The sequence below is a fragment of the Oncorhynchus gorbuscha genome, unplaced genomic scaffold (assembly GCF_021184085.1).
Source record: "Oncorhynchus gorbuscha isolate QuinsamMale2020 ecotype Even-year unplaced genomic scaffold, OgorEven_v1.0 Un_scaffold_3153, whole genome shotgun sequence".
Lineage (NCBI taxonomy): Eukaryota > Metazoa > Chordata > Actinopteri > Salmoniformes > Salmonidae > Oncorhynchus > Oncorhynchus gorbuscha.
The window spans coordinates 37224-55671 of NW_025747478.1; the positions used below are offsets into that span (position 1 = coordinate 37224).

General features: G+C 50.8%; 1 protein-coding gene across 1 annotated transcript in view; it reads right to left on the bottom strand.

The window, feature by feature from the left end:
• The window catches only part of LOC124027378 (inaD-like protein), a 42758-nt gene extending 35325 nt beyond the window's left edge, over window positions 1-7433 (bottom strand). The window contains exons 1-7 of the mRNA XM_046339825.1: window positions 7419-7433; window positions 7205-7324; window positions 6173-6229; window positions 4009-4143; window positions 650-826; window positions 460-531; window positions 8-256 (exon numbers count right to left, since the gene is read on the bottom strand). Coding sequence (XP_046195781.1) covers window positions 8-256; window positions 460-531; window positions 650-826; window positions 4009-4143; window positions 6173-6229; window positions 7205-7324; window positions 7419-7433 — 825 coding nt within the window. The remainder of the gene's footprint in view (window positions 1-7; window positions 257-459; window positions 532-649; window positions 827-4008; window positions 4144-6172; window positions 6230-7204; window positions 7325-7418) is intronic.
• Between the last annotated feature and the right edge of the window lie 11015 nt (window positions 7434-18448).

The window sequence follows — 18448 nt, forward strand, 5'->3', positions numbered from 1 at the left end:
TCCCTACCTGGTAGTCTTGTATGCTGAAGCCCAGGCCTCTCTCTCTCTTCTCCAGCTCCAACAACTGGATGTCTGGGGACCACAGAGCCAGCTCTCCCTCTTCATTCCATGTGGGCACTTGCTCCTCCTCTGTGATCTCCTTCAGGGTGGCTTGGTCCTCCTCTGAGATCTCCTTCAGGGTGGCTCGGTCCTCCTCTGAGATCTCCTTCAGGGTGGCTCGGTCCTCCTCTGAGATCTCCTTTAGGGTGGCTCGGTCCTGCTGGGTGAAAAATGAACACGGTTAAGACAGGATATTTTAGATTCCAGAACATCTTTACCAGATAAAAACAGATATGTCTTGTACTGCAGTACATCATGCTACAACACAGACTGTCACCTGGCAACCGTCATTGGCTATGTTACACACAGTAAGCTGTCCAGTAAGTGTCAGCACTGCAGTGAAATTATAGAGTAGCATACCTGAAGCTGGTCACCAGTAGGGTCTCGGCGGTATGCCTGACTAACCCATACAGAAGACAGCTTGGCTTCCATCTAGAAGGACATGCAGCATGGCTATCATACGCATGCGTGTGTGTACATGTGTGTGCATGCTTACATATGTGAGCGTGTGTATGTGCACGTGTGTGACCATCTGAATGTGTGTCCTGACCTCAGAGAGGCTGGCAGCAGTGCTGGGCAAGCGCCACTTATCGTCCCGGTCATGCTGGTAGTCTGAGTTCTCCTCTGTCAGGTTTCTGCAGCACACTAGGGTGAAGGGAGGGGGAACCTCACGAAGGAACGCCACCGCCTCGCGCCTCGACATGCCGTACAGCTGCACCGCGTTTACCTGTAGACAGAGATACAAGTAAAAGCACGTTCAGCGACACAAACACAATTCACACGTAGCGTACAGGACATTCCCTTAAGTTATCATGAACACAATAACACACAGAGGTGTTCTATCTCCTGCACAAGGCAGACACACAGAAAAGCAAGCCATTCACCTGCACAGTGTGCGCACACACACACACACATACACACACAATTCACTTAGAGTAAATACACTGGTGACCAGCTTCAAAAGGGAAGATACACTATATAGTACAATTCAAAAAGTTTGGACACAGAATAATAGTGAAGACATAGTAGTATATAGTAATAGTGAATCCTGTAGTAACCAAAAAAAGTGTTAAACAAATCCAAATATATTTTAGATTTTAGCCACCCTTTGCCTTGATGGAAGCTTTGCACACTCTTGGCATTCTCTCAACCAGCTTCACATGGAATGCTTTTCCAACAGTCTTGAAGGAGTTCTAGGATGAGAGAAAGCCAAGAGTGTGCAAAGCTGTCATCTTAACACTACAGCATACAATGACATTCTAGACAATTCTGTGTTTCCAACTTTGTGACAATTGTTTGAGGAAGGCCCTTTCCTCTTTCAGCATGACAATGCCCCCATGCACAAAGCAAGGTCCATACAGAAATGTTTTGTCGAGATCGGTGTGGAAGAACTTGATTGGCCTGCAGAGAGCCCTCACCTCAACCCCATCGAAGATGAATTGGAATGCCGACTGCAAGCCAGGCCTAATCGCGCAACATCAGTGTCCGACCTCACTAATGCTCTTGTCGCTGAATGGAAACAAGTCTCCGCAGCAATGTTCCAACATCTAGTGGAAAGGCATCCCAGAAAAGTGGAGGCTGTTATAGCAGCAGGGGGGGGACCAACTCCATGTTAATGCCCATGATTTTGGAATGAGAGGTTCGACGAGCAGGTGTCCACATACTTCTGGTCATGTAGTGTAAGACATCAGAAGCTAATGGAGGTCAATTTGTGACTTCAACAATTCCCAACAAAGGTTCTCTCACTGTTAATGAAGTGAACCAAGAGAGATATAGTAGCCAGCAGGAGGGTGTGTGTTGGTACTTGCGCCCGTGTGTGCGCCTGTACACGCGCCTGTGTGTGTGCTCATGATCATGCATGTGTGTGTGCGCGCGTGTGTGTGTGAGATCAGAGGGGCCAACCCAGTGGTACAGCCCTATTCTCAGTGAGGGGACTCAGGGAGCCGCTGGGCCTCTTGATTGCTGTTTAATGGAGCGGGATGTGCAGGAGCATCTGGAGAGCCCGGCTGACGCTGGCTGCTCCGTGCCATCTGCCCAGAGATGTAGGTGAGACCTGGCCACCTCTACTAAGGTTTAGGGGCCTGCCATCTTACCGGGAGACTGCGGCTCAGACAAATGTGTGTGTACTAGTATGCAGGGTTGGGGATGTGACGAAGCCTGACATAAAATTGAGCTATACCTCCGGGCATTTAAAACATGAATCTAGCGATACATTTGGAGCTCTACAAACTAACCTCCCTCCTCGCTCTCCTCTCCTCTCCTCACAGAGTATTCCTGTCCTGTGCGACAGTACCATGGTGGTTGCTTCTGCCACGACTGCCAACAGCAACAGGCTGAGGGCACAGTGGTGAATCTGCACCAAGCCGTGCCAGGGAGGGGAGCGGGGCAGGAAGAGGGGTAGGGGTGCGCAGGGGGTGGCACGGAGGGGGCGAGGGAGGCAGGGGTCTGACGTACATATGGCCTCGGTTAGCCTGCTAACCCCTCTTCACAGGAGTATGTACCCACACATAAACACTCCCCCAACCACACACTCACATAGACAAACACACACACCTAAAAAAGCCAATGAACAACAGAAAATACTACAGCCCAGAGTTCCCCTGTAGTACATTAGACACGGGTCTAACTAACCCTGACCACCAAGGTCATTGGACAGGCTCAAGGAAATGATTTGAAGTTATGACACATTAGATGTGTGCTACCATAATCTAGAGGTTCTGCCAGGTAAAGACTGTATGTATAACCAGTGCATTATGACTGACAGATCACGGGTTTTCTATCACTTCCGGATCTTTATGCTACATCCCATCTAATTTTAAATGTCATGGTTTGGTTACTTTGTATGCCTTTAGACAAGGAAAATGTTGTGTGGTGTGTTGTTGTTCGATGCGGTGTGTTGTTGTCCGATGTGGTGTGTTGTTCGATGTGGTGTGTTGTTCGATATGGTGTGTTGTTCGATATGGTGTGTTGTTCGATATGGTGTGTTGTTGTTTCGATGCGGTGTGTTGTTGTTTCGATGCGGTGTGTTGTTGTTTCGATGCGGTGTGTTGTTGTTTCGATGCGGTGTGTTGTTGTTTCGATGCGGTGTGTTGTTGTTTCGATGCGGTGTGTTGTTGTTTCGATGCGGTGTGTTATTGTTCGATGCGGTGTGTTGTTGTTCGATGCGGTGTGTTGTTGTTCGATGCGGTGTGTTGTTGTTCGATGCGGTGTGTTGTTGTTTCGATGCGGTGTGTTGTTGTTTCGATGCGGTGTGTTGTTGTTTCGATGCGGTGTGTTGTTGTTTCGATGCGGTGTGTTGTTGTTTCGATGCGGTGTGTTGTTGTTTCGATGCGGTGTGTTGTTGATCGATGCGGTGTGTTGTTGATCGATGCGGTGTGTTGTTGATCGATGCGGTGTGTTGTTGATCGATGCGGTGTGTTGTTGATCGATGCGGTGTGTTGTTGATCGATGCGGTGTGTTGTTGATCGATGCGGTGTGTTGTTGATCGATGCGGTGTGTTGTTGATCGATGCGGTGTGTTGTTGATCGATGCGGTGTGTTGTTGATCGATGCGGTGTGTTGTTGTTTCGATGCGGTGTGTTGTTGTTTCGATGCGGTGTGTTGTTGTTTCGATGCGGTGTGTTGTTGTTTCGATACGGTGTGTTGTTGTTTCGATGCGGTGTGTTGTTGTTTCGATGCGGTGTGTTGTTGTTTCGATGCGGTGTGTTGTTGTTTCGATGCGGTGTGTTGTTGTTCGATGGGTGTGTTGTTGTTCGATGCGGTGTGTTGTTGTTTCGATGCGGTGTGTTGTTGTTTCGATGCGGTGTGTTGTTGTTCGATGCGGTGTGTTGTTGTTTCGATGCGGTGTGTTGTTGTTCGATGCGGTGTGTTGTTGTTCGATGCAGTGTGTTGTTCGATGCCTGTCCAGTACCTCTAGTAGTTCGTCCTCTGGTCTCAGGAGGCCGTGTTTGGCCACAGGACCTTCTGGGGCCACAGAGGAGATGTAGTGGTGGCCGTCAAACGAGTCCAACTCCACCCCCAGACGCATGGTGTGGATGGGTAGTAGCTAGGATTTAAAAAATAGAATACTTTATCATCTAATCAAATGCGCCCGAATATAACAGGTGTAGTAGACCTTACTGTGAAATGCTTACTTACTTTAGTTTATTTGGTAAATATTTTCTTAACTCTTTATTGAACTGCACTGTTGGTTAAGGGATTGCAAGTAAGCATTTCAGGGTAAAGTCTACACATCCTGTATTCGCCACATGTGACAAATAACATTTTATTTGAAATAATGCTCAAAGCCAGTGGCATGTCATTAGTAAATATTGAAAAAACTAAGGGGCCTAGACAGCTGCCCTGGGGAATAACTGATTCTACCTGGATTATGTTCCATTAAATAGCATCCTCTGTGTTCTGTTAGACAGGTAACTCTTTATCCACAATATTGCAGAGGGTGTAAAGCCTACACATACATTTTTCCAGCAGCAGACTATGCTCGATAATGTCAAAAGCCACACTGAAGTCTAGCAAATTATTGATTTCATGAACCTCGTTTCTTAAGCCTCTCATGTTAAAGTGGGCTATTGTGAGCACTTTTCGTCAGGGATGCTTACTTGTTTTCATTGCGTTACTGGGAAGATTGTGTCTACCAACGCCTCTGGTGTAATGTACATTTGCTGAAGCATTATGACAACTCCACGTCACAATGGTAGGGATGAGCTGAGCTGGGCTTGGGTCATTGATAAATCATTGTCTCAATGCAGCCTTATAATGCTGTGAAAGGATCCAGGAACCCAAATGATTTGGGTGGATCCTATCCTCCTTATAAAACATGTTTTGTTTCCAAAAGGTATTGAAATTGTCAACAAAAGTTATACCCATTGGGCTGCAGTAATCACATAGCCAGTTGTGAAGAGAAAGAATCCTGCTTAAGCATTTAATGCCATGATTCGGAGAGGGAACAGGGCCAGATGGGTCTAGCAGAGAGTCAATCAGCTCTTTAAAATCCAGTTTCAACTGTTCAGAGCTACCCTTCATGTCTGCGTGATCAAGGAAGCAACCTCAAGCCTATAATCCTCGGCAAGCAAACAATTGCCACATCGGAACTCTGAGTGATCCGGTTTGTCCCGAAACAAAGCGTAGTAGATACAGCTCCTACAGCGCAGGAACCGTTGATTTATTTCTCCAGACAAAGAGGGCTCCATTGCTAAACTCATCTGGTAGCAACTTAGTTAGCTTGATGGCAGCGTAGCGTCTCTGTCAAGCAGGCTTTCAACCTGTCTGTTAAGCAGGATTCTGGGACAAAAAAATTGCGGTCCTAGCTGTGAAAAGCTAACCGCTTCGTGGAATCCACGCAAAAACAAGTTAGGTATTCGTATTTAATGAATAGTGGTTTTGTTTTAATCCAAAATAACAAACCGAGCTTATCATGAGGTACTCTACCTCAGGCAAGCAATACCTCAAGGCTTAATATTAGACATCGCGCACCAGCTGTTATTGACAAATAGACACACCTCGTCTTACCGGACGTAGCAGTTCTGTCCTGCCAGTGCATGGAAAACCCAGCCATATTATCCGTATCGTCATTCAGCCACGACAAAACATCAGATATCACAATTTTAATGTCCCGCTGGTAGGATGGTCTCGAACGGACCTCATCCAGTTTATTCTTACCCACTCACCAACAAATTTTCACAAGGCACATCGATCTCCACCCCCTGTACCTCAGTATGTTCTTCATGCGAATGATGGGGATTTGGGCCTGGTCTCGGAGAAACAGTATGTCCTTTGCTTTAGACTCATTAAAGGAAAAAATCTTCATCCAGTTCGAGGTGAGTAATCGCCGTTCTGATGTCCAGAAGCTCTTCTCGGTCATAAGAGACGGTAGCAGCAACATTATGTACAAAATAAGTTACAAACAACGTGAGAAAACACACAAAATAGCACAGTTGGTTGGGAGCCCGTAAATGGCAGTCATCCCCCTCCGGCGCCATTCTTTAACATCCCTGTGATAACTGGGGACGTTTTGTCAAAGGGAACTGTGTGGCATAAGCATTAAGCTCCAATATTTTATGGTAACTGGTGGTCACCTTGGAGTAATTCTGTAGTTCAGCATCATCTTCAATAACAGGGTCCAGTTCAACCACCTGGGAGGGAAAACACACAAACAATGGTCATTATAAACTGGGTGGTTTGAGCCCTGAATGCTGATTGGCTGACAAAACATTTATTTTTACTGTTTTAATTACATTGGTAACCAGTTTATAATAGCAATAATTTGTGGTATATGACCAATATACCACAGCAACAGGCTGTATCCGCGTCAAGGACAGCCCTTACATGCTGACGCGTACATAAGCATGGCAAAATAAATGTACACATACATGTTATTCAATCATTGCACCCACACTGATCACAAGCATCTGCGTAGCCAGGCGCTAAAATAGTGGTTTTATTTGTGACGCTTGACACGCTGCAAGTCCTGCCTCTCCCATCTCCTCATTGTATTTTAGGAGCATATACCCACGTGGGTGATTGAAAGACGAACTAAGGTTTACACTCCAGTCCAGTTGGTGGTGGTGATGCACCTTAAAGTTGGTTGCAACCATCATATAAAATCCCAAAAAGCCTGAAGGAAGAAAGATTACTAGAAACAGGCTCGGTTTACCTTTTTATCTGTGGATTAATTGTCGGAGTAGAGGACCTTGTGCATTTCATGTAAAATAACAACCCAATGTTTATATCCCAGGACAAATTAGTTAGCAGCAGCAAGCTAGCTAGCTAAATTGACGGAAATGAATAAAGTTGGTTCAGAGTTGATTTTAATATAGGAACATGGGTCTTGATCGCGTCTGGTGTGGGTGGACAAAATCAACATGCGTATGATAGCGGTTGTGCAAGCGGTCTGGTCAGCATGTTAGCTGTGGTATATTTGGCCATATACCACAACCCCTCGTAGCTTATTGCTTAATTATATAATTCCTTCCCTATGGGATGATCAAACCTTGCTTGATATCAAATCAAACTGTTACTGATTGACATGACTGATTTCTCTGAGCTTGTCTATGGTGTGTTGGTATTCTGTCCATATGTTAATTTCCTGCTGTCAGTTAGAATCTCACCAGAACATCGTACTGTGGCCCCAGAGACTGCTCCCATTTGTCCTTCAGCTCCAGCTCAGACAGAGAGATCTCCTCCACACCTGTAAGACACAAGGACAGTGTCAATGCACATGTTAATAACTCTGGGACGTTGAGGAACGACACAAAACATGTTCAATTTTATTTTGAATGGAACTTCGCTGTTAAGGGCAATTCCACCACTTTACAACCTCACTTTCATGAGGTTCATCCCCGGCACAATACCAGTGTCAACATATGTGAAAACGGCACATTTACATTTTGTAGAAAACAGCAAAAAGTTCAAACAAACAAAAAACTTGTTTGGGCTAAGAAATCATTGTTTTTTACTTTTAATCCTACCTGTCACAGAGAAGCATTTTTTTTAGGACCATTCTTATTATGTTTTTAACCAGATTATAGAAAGCTGCTGTTTTCACAGATCCTGGTGGCAGAATTTCCCTTTAAGCTTAACTGAGTGAGAAGTCAACCCCGGGACACTGACAGGGTAACAAGATTGCTGCTTGTGATCCAGGAAGTAATGAGAGACATGAGTTCGGCTCCCCCACAACTGTACTGTAGGACTTTTTACAGTGAACCTGGGGGGGAAATCAGCAGCAGGACATGAAGGAGAAATTATTTTACGCTGCGTGTTCATGACCAGTGTAAAGATGTAAAGAGAAACTCCTCAGAGCTAGCTCCCTGGGACTGACCACAACCACTCCCAACACACATGGAACCGTTTGAGTCCTACATGGTGTGTGTGTGTCTCTCTCGCTTTCTGTCAGCCCAGTGTGTAAAAACCCAAAGGCTTGTGACATGAGCTCCAGTACTGTACCTGATTAATTAACATGGCTAACCACTCGCCGCTGAGCAATTCCTCTCCAATGTTTCACTGAATAAATAGCCTAATACATGGTTTTGGGATGTCAAGAAGGAAGGAACATCTGTGGGCCAGGCGGAGGACACGCACGAACACACATACCCACCCCAAACTGTTGCCACAAAGTTGGAAGTGACGCAAGTGCCTTAATGTGTTCGGACCGCAGGAAGAGTAGCTGCCTTGGCAACAGCTAATGGGCATCCCTGATGAATATAATACACACACCCTAAATATTTACAATACATTTCAGTCAGTTAGCAAAGACAAATAGAGGGAAGGGAGAGAGAGGCAAGAGAGAAAGAAAGAGAACAGCTGGACGTGGGAGTCGGGGTGGAGTCAGGGTGGACGGTGGAGTCAGGGTGGACGGTGGAGTCAGGGTGGACGGTGGAGTCAGGGTGGAGTCAGGGTGGATGTAGAGTCAGGGTGGATTGTGGAGTCAGGGTGGAGTCAGGGTGGACGGTGGAGTCAGGGTGGAGTCAGGGTGGACGGTGGAGTCAGGGTGGAGTCAGGGTGGACGGTGGAGTCAGGGTGGAGTCAGGGTGGACGGTGGAGTCAGGGTGGAGTCAGGGTGGACGGTGGAGTCAGGGTGGAGTCAGGGTGGACGGTGGAGTCAGGGTGGAGTCAGGGTGGACGGTGGAGTCAGGGTGGAGTCAGGGTGGACGGTGGAGTCAGGGTAGAGTCAGGGTGGACGGTGGAGTCAGGGTGGACGGTGGAGTCAGGGTAGACGGTGGAGTCAGGGTAGACGGTGGAGTCAGGGTAGACGGTGGAGTCAGGGTAGACGGTGGAGTCAGGGTAGACGGTGGAGTCAGGGTAGACGGTGGAGTCAGGGTAGACGGTGGAGTCAGGGTAGACGGTGGAGTCAGGGTGGACGGTGGAGTCAGGGTGGACAGTGGAGTCAGGGTGGACAGTGGAGTCAGGGTGGACAGTGGAGTCAGGGTGGACAGTGGAGTCAGGGTGGACAGTGGAGTCAGGGTGGACAGTGGAGTCAGGGTGGACAGTGGAGTCAGGGTGGAGTCAGGGTGGACGGTGGAGTCAGGGTGGACGGTGGAGTCAGGGTGGACGGTGGAGTCAGGGTGGACGGTGGAGTCAGGGTGGACAGTGGAGTCAGGGTGGACAGTGGAGTCAGGGTGGACAGTGGAGTCAGGGTGGACAGTGGAGTCAGGGTGGACCGTGGAGTCAGAGTGGAGCCAGGGTGGACCGTGGAGTCAGGGTGGAGCCAGGGTGGACGGTGGAGTCAGGGTGGACGGTGGAGTCAGGGTGGACGGTGGAGTCAGGGTGGACGGTGGAGTCAGGGTGGACGGTGGAGTCAGGGTGGACGGTGGAGTCAGGGTGGACGGTGGAGTCAGGGTGGACGGTGGAGTCAGGGTGGACGGTGGAGTCAGGGTGGACGGTGGAGTCAGGGTGGAGCCAGGGTGGACGGTGGAGTCAGGGTGGAAGGTGGAGTCAGGGTGGAGCCAGGGTGGAGTCAGGGTGGAGCCAGGGTGGACGGTGGAGCCAGGGTGGACGTGGGAGTCAGGGTGGATGTGGGAGTCGGGGTGGAGCCAGGGTGGACGGTGGAGTCGGGGTGGAGCCAGGGTGGACGTGGGAGCCAGGGTGGACGGTGGAGTCAGGGTGGATGGTGGAGTCAGGGTGGACGGTGGAGTCAGGGTGGACGGTGGAGTCAGGGTGGACGGTGGAGTCAGGGTGGACGGTGGAGTCGGGGTGGAGCCAGGGTGGACGGTGGAGTCGGGGTGGAGACAGGGTGGACGGTGGAGTCGGGGTGGAGCCAGGGTGGACGGTGGAGTCGGGGTGGAGCCAGGGTGGACGGTGGAGTCAGGGTGGACGTGGGAGTCGGGGTGGAGCCAGGGTGGACGTGGGAGTCGGGGTGGAGCCAGGGTGGACGGTGGAGTCGGGGTGGAGCCAGGGTGGACGGTGGAGTCAGGGTGGACGTGGGAGTCGGGGTGGAGCCAGGGTGGACGTGGGAGTCGGGGTGGAGCCAGGGTGGACGGTGGAGTCGGGGTGGAGCTAGGGTGGACGTGGGAGTCAGGGTGGACGTGGGAGTCAGGGTGGACGGTGGAGTCAGGGTGGACGTGGGAGTCAGGGTGGAGTCAGGGTGGACATGGGAGTGGACGGTGGAGTCAGGGTGGAGTCAGGGTGGACGGTGGAGTCAGGGTGGACGGTGGAGTCAGGGTGGAGTCAGGGTGGACGGTGGAGTCAGGGTGAATGGTGGAGCCAGGGTGAACCCAGGGTGGACGTGGGAGTCAGGGTGGACGTGGGAGTCAGGGTGGACGGTGGAGTCAGGGTGGACGTGGGAGTCAGGGTGGAGTCAGGGTGGACGGTGGAGTCAGGGTGGACGGTGGAGTCAGGGTGGAGTCAGGGTGGACGGTGGAGTCAGGGTGGACGGTGGAGTCAGGGTGGACGGTGGAGTCAGGGTGGACGGTGGAGTCAGGGTGGAGCCAGGGTGGACGGTGGAGTCAGGGTGGAGTCAGGGTGGACGGTGGAGTCAGGGTGGACGGTGGAGTCAGGGTGGACGGTGGAGTCAGGGTGGAGTCAGGGTGACGATGGAGTCAGGGTGGAGCCAGGGTGGACGGTGGAGCCAGGGTGGACGGTGGAGTCAGGGTGGAGCCAGGGTGGACGTGGGAGTCGGGGTGGACGTGGGAGTTGGGGTGGACGTGGGAGTCGGGGTGGAGCCAGGTTGGACTTGGGAGTCGGGGTGGACGTGGGAGTCGGGGTGGAGCCAGGGTGGACGTGGGAGTCAGGGTGAACGTGGGAGTCGGGGTGGACCCAGGGTGGACGTGGGAGTCAGGGTGGACGTGGGAGTCGGGGTGGAGCCAGGGTGGACGTGGGAGTCGGGGTGGAGCCAGGGTGGACGTGGGAGTCAGGGTGGACGTGGGAGTCGGGGTGGAGCCAGGGTGGACGTGGGAGTCAGGGTGGACCCAGGGTGGACGTGGGAGTCAGGGTGGACGTGGGAGTCGGGGTGGAGCCAGGGTGGACCCAGGGTGGACGTGGGAGTCGGTGTGGACCCAGGGTGGACGTGGGAGTCGGGGTGGAGCCAGGGTGGACGTGGGAGTCGGGGTGGAGCCAGGGTGGACGTGGGAGTCGGGGTGGAGCCAGGGTGGACGTGGGAGTCGGGGTGGAGCCAGGGTGGACGTGGGAGCCGGGGTGGACGGTGGAGTCATGGTGGAGTCAGGGTAGAGTCAGGGTGGACGGTGGAGTCAGGGTGGAGTCAGGGTGGACGGTGGAGTCAGGGTGGAGCCAGGGTGGACGTGGAAGTCAGGGTGGAGTCAGGGTGGACGGTGGAGTCAGGGTGGAGCCAGGGTGGACGTGGAAGTCAGGGTGGAGCCAGGGTGGACGTGGAAGTCAGGGTGGAGCCAGGGTGGACGTGGGAGCCAGGGTGGACGTGGGAGCCAGGGTGGACGTGGGAGTCAGGGTGGACGTGGGAGTCAGGGTGGACGTGGGAGTCAGGGTGGACGTGGGAGTCAGGGTGGACGTGGGAGTCAGGGTGGACGTGGGAGTCAGGGTGGACAAGCACAATCAGACTGGTTCAAGTGTTAAGTTACTGTACTGGCACAGTGGCACTACCGTAAGAGATTTTTTTGCAAATGTGTTGTGTAATGTACTGTGAATGTCAATGGTTCAGACATACATTGTTCTACGTGATTGACAGCTCATTGTGCCACTACACTGAACTACAGTAAAAACTAAAAAGCCCACATCAGCGCTTCAGTTAAGACTCACTCAAAACCTCCACGTGGACATCAGCCAACAGTTGTTCTGCAGTGGAATGGACTAGAATCAGTTTCTAACATCTTCAACTTTCAATGATTCTAATACATATAACAATGCATGTATTTGTCCCAAACGGCACCCTATTCCCTAGGACACTACTTTGAGCACATAGGGCTCTGTTCAAAATAAGTGCACTATACACTGAGTGTACAAAACATTAGGAACAACTTCCTAATATTGAGTTGCACTCGGGGCATGGACTCTACAAGGTGTTGAAAGTGTTCCACAGGGATGCTGGCCCATGTTGACTACAATGCCTCCCACAGTGTGTCAAGTTGGCTGGATGTCCTTTCGGTGGTGGACCATTCTTGATAGACACACGAAGCTGTTGAACGTGGAAAAACTCAGCAGCTTTGGGGTTCTTGACACACTCAAAAATCAGTGTGCCTGGTACTTACTACCATTTGGGACAGAACTCATGCATTTCTGCTTCAGGTGTTACTTCCCTAGCTATCACCTTTAAATGAGACAAACATACACTACATGACCAACAGTATGTGGACACCTGATCGTCGTACATCTCTTTCCAAAATCATAACCCTCTTTTGTTCCATCCAGTAACTAGCTAACACCAGACACATATGAAAAGGGGAGACATGTACAGAGCCTGCAGAAAGCATTCAAACCCCTTAACTTATTCAACATTTTGTTGTTGCAGACTGAATTTGTCACACCCATCTACAGACAAATAGCACATAATGAAAAAGTAAAAACAGATTTTTGGAATATTTTGTGCAAATGTATTTTTGTACACCCCTGAGTAAATAATACATGTTAGAATCACCTTTAGCAGCGATTACACCCGTGAGTCTAAGATCTTTGCACACCTGGATTGTACAATATTTGTACATTATTCTGTTTTAAACTCTTCAAGCTCTGTCAAGTTGGTTGTTGATCATTGCTAGACAGCCATTTTCAAGTCTTGCCATAGATTGTCAAGTCAAAACTGTAACTAGGCCACTTTCGGGAGCATTCAATGTCATCCTGTAAGCAACTCCAGTGTATATTTGGCCTTGTGTTTTAGGTTATTGTCCTGCTGAAAGGTGAATTTGTCTCTCAGTGTCTGTTGGAAAGCAGACTGAACCAGGTTTTCCTCTAGAATTTTGCCTGTGCTTAGCTCTATTCTGTTTCTTTTTATCCTAAAATAACTCCCTTGCTGATTACAAGCATGCCCCTATTATGAGGAATCCACCACCATGTTTGAACATTTTAAGAGTGGGTACTCAGTGATGTGTTGGTTGCCACAAAAATAATGCTTTGTATTCTGGACAATAAGTACATTTCTTTTCAACATTAGTTGCAGTATTACTTTAGTGCATTATTGCAAACAGGATGCATGTTTTGGAATATTTTTATTCTGTACAGGCTTCTTTCTTTCCGTCTGTCATTTTTTATTAGTATTGTGGAGTAACTACAATCTTGTTGATCCATCCTCCATTGTTTTCTTCAATCACTGCTATAAACCCCAGTGGCTGGGCCTGGCTCCCCAGTGGCTGGGCCTGGCTCCCCAGTGGCTGGGCCTGGCTCCCCCAGTGGCTGGGCCTGGCTCCCCCAGTGGCTGGGCCTGGCTCCCCCAGTGGCTGGGCCTGGCTCCCCAGTGGCTGGGCCTGGCTCCCCAGTGGCTGGGCCTGGCTCCCCAGTGGCTGGGCCTGGCTCCCCCAGTGGCTGGGCCTGGCTCCCCCAGTGGCTGGGCCTGGCTCCCCCAGTGGCTGGGCCTGGCTCCCCCAGTGGCTGGGCCTGGCTCCCCCAGTGGCTGGGCCTGGCTCCCCAGTGGCTGGGCCTGGCTCCCCCAGTGGCTGGGCCTGGCTCCCCCAGTGGCTGGGCCTGGCTCCCCAGTGGCTGGGCCTGGCTCCCCAGTGGCTAGGCCTGGCTCCCCAGTGGCTGGGCCTGGCTCCCCCAGTGGCTGGGCCTGGCTCCCCAGTGGCTGGGCCTGGCTCCCCCAGTGGCTGGGCCTGGCTCCCCAGTGGCTGGGCCTGGCTCCCCCAGTGGCTGGGCCTGGCTCCCCCAGTGGCTGGGCCTGGCTCCCCAGTGGCTGGGCCTGGGCTGGGCCTGGCTCCCATGGCTACACCCCTTCCTAGTCATGTGGAATCCATACATTTGGGCCTAATTCCTTTATTTCAATTAACTGATTTTATTATATGAACTGTAACTCAGTAAAATCATTGAAATTGTCAAATGTTGCGTTTATATTTTTGTTCAGTATAGTTGATGATCCCTGCTGTACAGACACTGGGAGACAAATTCACCTTTCAGCAGGACAATAACCTAAAACAAGGCCAAATATACAGTTGCTTGGCAAGAGGACATTGAATGTTCCCGAGTGGCCTAGTTACAGTTTTGACTTATATCGACTTGAAAATCTTTGGCAAGACTTGAAAATGGCTGTCTAGAAATGATCAACCACCAACTTGACAGAGCTTGAAGAATAATGTGCAGATATTGTAAAAATCAAAGTGTGCAAAGCTTTGGAGACGTACCCAGAAATACTCACAGCTGTAATCGCTGCCAAAGTTGATTCTAACATGTACTGACTCGGGGTATGAATACTTATGTAAAATCAGATATTACTGTATTTTATTTCCAATAAATATGCAAGAATTTATAAAAGCACGTTTTCATTATGCGTTATTGTGTGTTGACAAAATTCAGGCTGTAACAACAAAATATGTAAAAAGTCCAGGGGGTGTGAATACTTTCTGAAGGTACTGGGCCATCCAAGTACGACAAGTCAAGCAGCCTGTACGTGAGGGGAAACACCAAACGCCTGTGTGTGTGTGTGTGTGTGTGTGTGTGTGTGTGTGTGTGTGTGTGTGTGTGTGTGTGTGTGTGTGTGTGTGTGTGTGTGTGTGTGTGTGTGTGTGTGTGTGTGTGTGTGTGTGTGTGATTAGAGTGATTAGAGTGATTATCTTAATTTACCGAGGTTAGCTAGCCAGCTATTTGTCTTCCTTAACGTAGGAGACACTGCTAGCTAGCCAACAGCTAGCCAACGTCTACTGAATAGAACTTCCGCACTCAACAACCCGGTCGCATTCCGCTTCGCTCCACAGGTAGTATCACATTTTTCATTTCATTTCATTACAGCACAACGGTTTGATTTGTTTGATCGTAGCTAGCTACATAGCTAGCTACATAGCCGTCTGTGTATCAAAGATAATTGTGTAGTCTAGAGCGATTTTCTAGGTTAGCTAGCCAGCTATTGTCGTTCTTTTAACGCAACGTAACGTAATCAACACTGCTAGCTAGCCAGCTAGCCCCGAATAGCAGCACTGTAGAAACTACTACACTCAACGGAATGACTTGATTAGTGTAGTGTCAACAACGCAGCCACTGTCAGCTAGCCTACAAAGTCAACAACGCAGCCACTGCCAGCTAGCCTACTTCAGCAGTACTGTATCATTTTTAATAATTTTAGTCAATAAGATTCTTGCTACGTAAGCAACTTTCTGAACATTCGAGACGTGTAGTCCACTTGTCATTCAATCTCCTTGCATTAGCGTAGCCTCTTCTGTAGCCTGTCAACTATGTGTCTGTCTATCCCTGTTCTCTCCTCTCTGCACAGACCATACAAACGCTCCACCCGCGTGGCCGCTGCCACCTAATCTGGTGGTCCCAGCGCGCACGACCCACGTGGAGTTCAGGTCTCCGGTAGCCTCTGGAACTGCCGATCTGCAGCCAACAAGGCAGAGTTCATCTCAGCCTATGCCTCCCTCCAGTCCCTCGACTTCTTGGCACTGACAGAAACATGGATCACCACAGATAACACTGCTACTCCTACTGCTCTCTCTTCGTCCGCCCACGTGTTCTCGCACACCCGAGAGCTTCTGGTCAGCGGGGTGGTGGCATAGGGATCCTTATCTCTCCCATGTGGTCATTCTCTCTTTCTCCCCTTACCCATCTGTCTATCGCCTCCTTTGAATTTCATGCTGTCACAGTTACCAGCCCTTTCAAGCTTAACATCCTTATCATTTATCGCCCTCCAGGTCCCCTCGGAGAGTTCATCAATGAGCTTGATGCCTTGATAAGCTCCTTTCCTGAGGACGGCTCACCTCTCACAGTTCTGGGCGACTTTAACCTCCCCACGTCTACCTTTGACTCATTCCTCTCTGCCTCCTTCTTTCCCTCCTCTCCTCTTTTGACCTCACCCTCTCACCTTCCCCCCTACTCACAAGGCAGGCAATACGCTCGACCTCATCTTTACTAGATGCTGTTCTTCCACTAACCTCATTGCAACTCCCCTCCAAGTCTCCGACCACTACCTTGTATCCTTTTCCCTCTCGCTCTCATCCAACACTTCCCACACTGCCCCTACTCGGATGGTATCGCGCCGTCCCAACCTTCTCTCTCTCCCCCGCTACTCTCTCCTCTTCCATCCTATCATCTCTTCCCTCTGCTCAAACCTTCTCAACCTATCTCCTGATTCTGCCTCCTCAACCCTCCTCTCCTCCCTTTCTGCATCCTTTGACTCTCTATGTCCCCTATCTTCCAGGCCGGCTCGGTCCTCCCCTCCCGCTCCGTGGCTTGGACGACTCAATGCGAGCTCACAGAACAGGGCTCCGGAGCCGAGCGGAAATGGAGGAAAACTCGCCTCCCTGCGGACCTGGCATCCTTTCACTCCCTCCTCTCTACATTTTCCTCCTCTGTCTCTGCTGCTAAAGCCACTTTCTACCACTCTAAATTCCAAGCATCTGCCTCTAACCCTAGGAAGCTCTTTGCCACATTCTCCTCCCTCCTGAATCCTCCTCCCCTCCCCCTCCTCCCTCTCTGCAGATGACTTCGTCAACCATTTTGAAAAGAAGATCGACGACATCCGATCCTCGTTTGCTAAGTCAAACAACACCGCTGGTTCTGCTCACACTGCCCTACCCTGTGCTCTGACCTCTTTCTCCCCTCTCTCCAGATGAAATCTCGCGTCTTGTGACGGCCGGCCGCCCAACAACCTGCCCGCTCGACCCTATCCCCTCCTCTCTTCTCCAGACCATTTCCGGAGACCTTCTCCCTTACCTCACCTCGCTCATCAACTTATCCCTGACCGCTGGCTACGTCCCTTCCGTCTTCAAGAGAGCGAGAGTTGCACCCCTTCTGAAAAAACCTACACTCGATCCCTCCGATGTCAACAACTACAGACCAGTATCCCTTCTTTCTTTTCTCTCCAAAACTCTTGAACGTGCCGTCCTTGGTCAGCTCTCCGCTATCTCTCTCAGAATGACCTTCTTGATCCAAATCAGTCAGGTTTCAAGACTAGTCATTCAACTGAGACTGCTCTTCTCTGTATCACGGAGCGCTCCGCACCGCTAAAGCTAACTCTCTCTCCTCTGCTCTCATCCTTCTAGACCTATCGGCTGCCTTCGATACTGTGAACCATCAGATCCTCCTCTCCACCCTCTCCGAGTTGGGCATCTCCGGCGCGGCCCACGCTTGGTTGCGTCCTACCTGACAGGTCGCTCCTACCAGGTGGGCGTGGCGAGAATCTGTCTCCTCACCACGCGCTCTCACCACTGGTGTCCCCCAGGGCTCTGTTCTAGGCCCTCTCCTATTCTCGCTATACACAAGTCACTTGGCTCTGTCATAACCTCACATGGTCTCTCCTATCATTGCTATGCAGACGACACACAATTAATCTTCTCCTTTCCCCCTTCTGATGACCAGGTGGCGAATCGCATCTCTGCATGTCTGGCAGACATATCAGTGTGGATGACGGATCACCACCTCAAGCTGAACCGGCAAGACGGAGCTGCTCTTCCTCCCGGGGAAGGACTGCCCGTTCCATGATCTCGCCATCACGGTTGACAACTCCATTGTGTCCTCCTCCCAGAGCGCTAAGAACCTTGGCGTGATCCTGGACAACAAACTGTCGTTCTCAACTAACATCAAGGCGGTGGCCCGTTCCTGTAGGTTCATGCTCTACAACATCCGCCCAGAGTACGACCCTGCCTCACAGGAAGCGGCGCAGGTCCTAATCCAGGCACTTGTCATCTCCCGTCTGGATTACTGCAACTCGCTGTTGGCTGGGCTCCCTGCCTGTGCCATTAAACCCCTACAACTCATCCAGAACGCCGCAGCCCGTCTAGTGTTCAACCTTCCCAAGTTCTCTCCACGTCACCCCGCTCCTCCGCTCTCTCCACTGGCTTCCAGTTGAAGCTCGCATCCGCTACAAGACCATGGTGCTTGCCTACGGAGCTGTGAGGGGAACGGCACCTCAGTACCTCCAGGCTCTGATCAGGCCCTACACCCAAATAAGGGCACTGCGTTCATCCACCTCTGGCCTGCTCGCCTCCCTACCACTGAGGAAGTACAGTTCCCGCTCAGCTCAGTCAAAACTGTTCGCTGCTCTGGCTCCCCAATGGTGGAACAAACTCCCTCACGACGCCAGGACAGCGGAGTCAATCACCACCTTCCGGAGACACCTGAAACCCCACCTCTTTAAGGAATACCTAGGATAGGATAAAGTAATCCTTCTCACCCCCTCCCCCTTAAAATATTTAGATGCACTATTGTAAAGTGGTTGTTCCACTGGATGTCATAAGGTGAATGCACCAATTTGTAAGTCGCTCTGGATAAGAGCGTCTGCTAAATGACTTAAATGTAATGTAAATGTA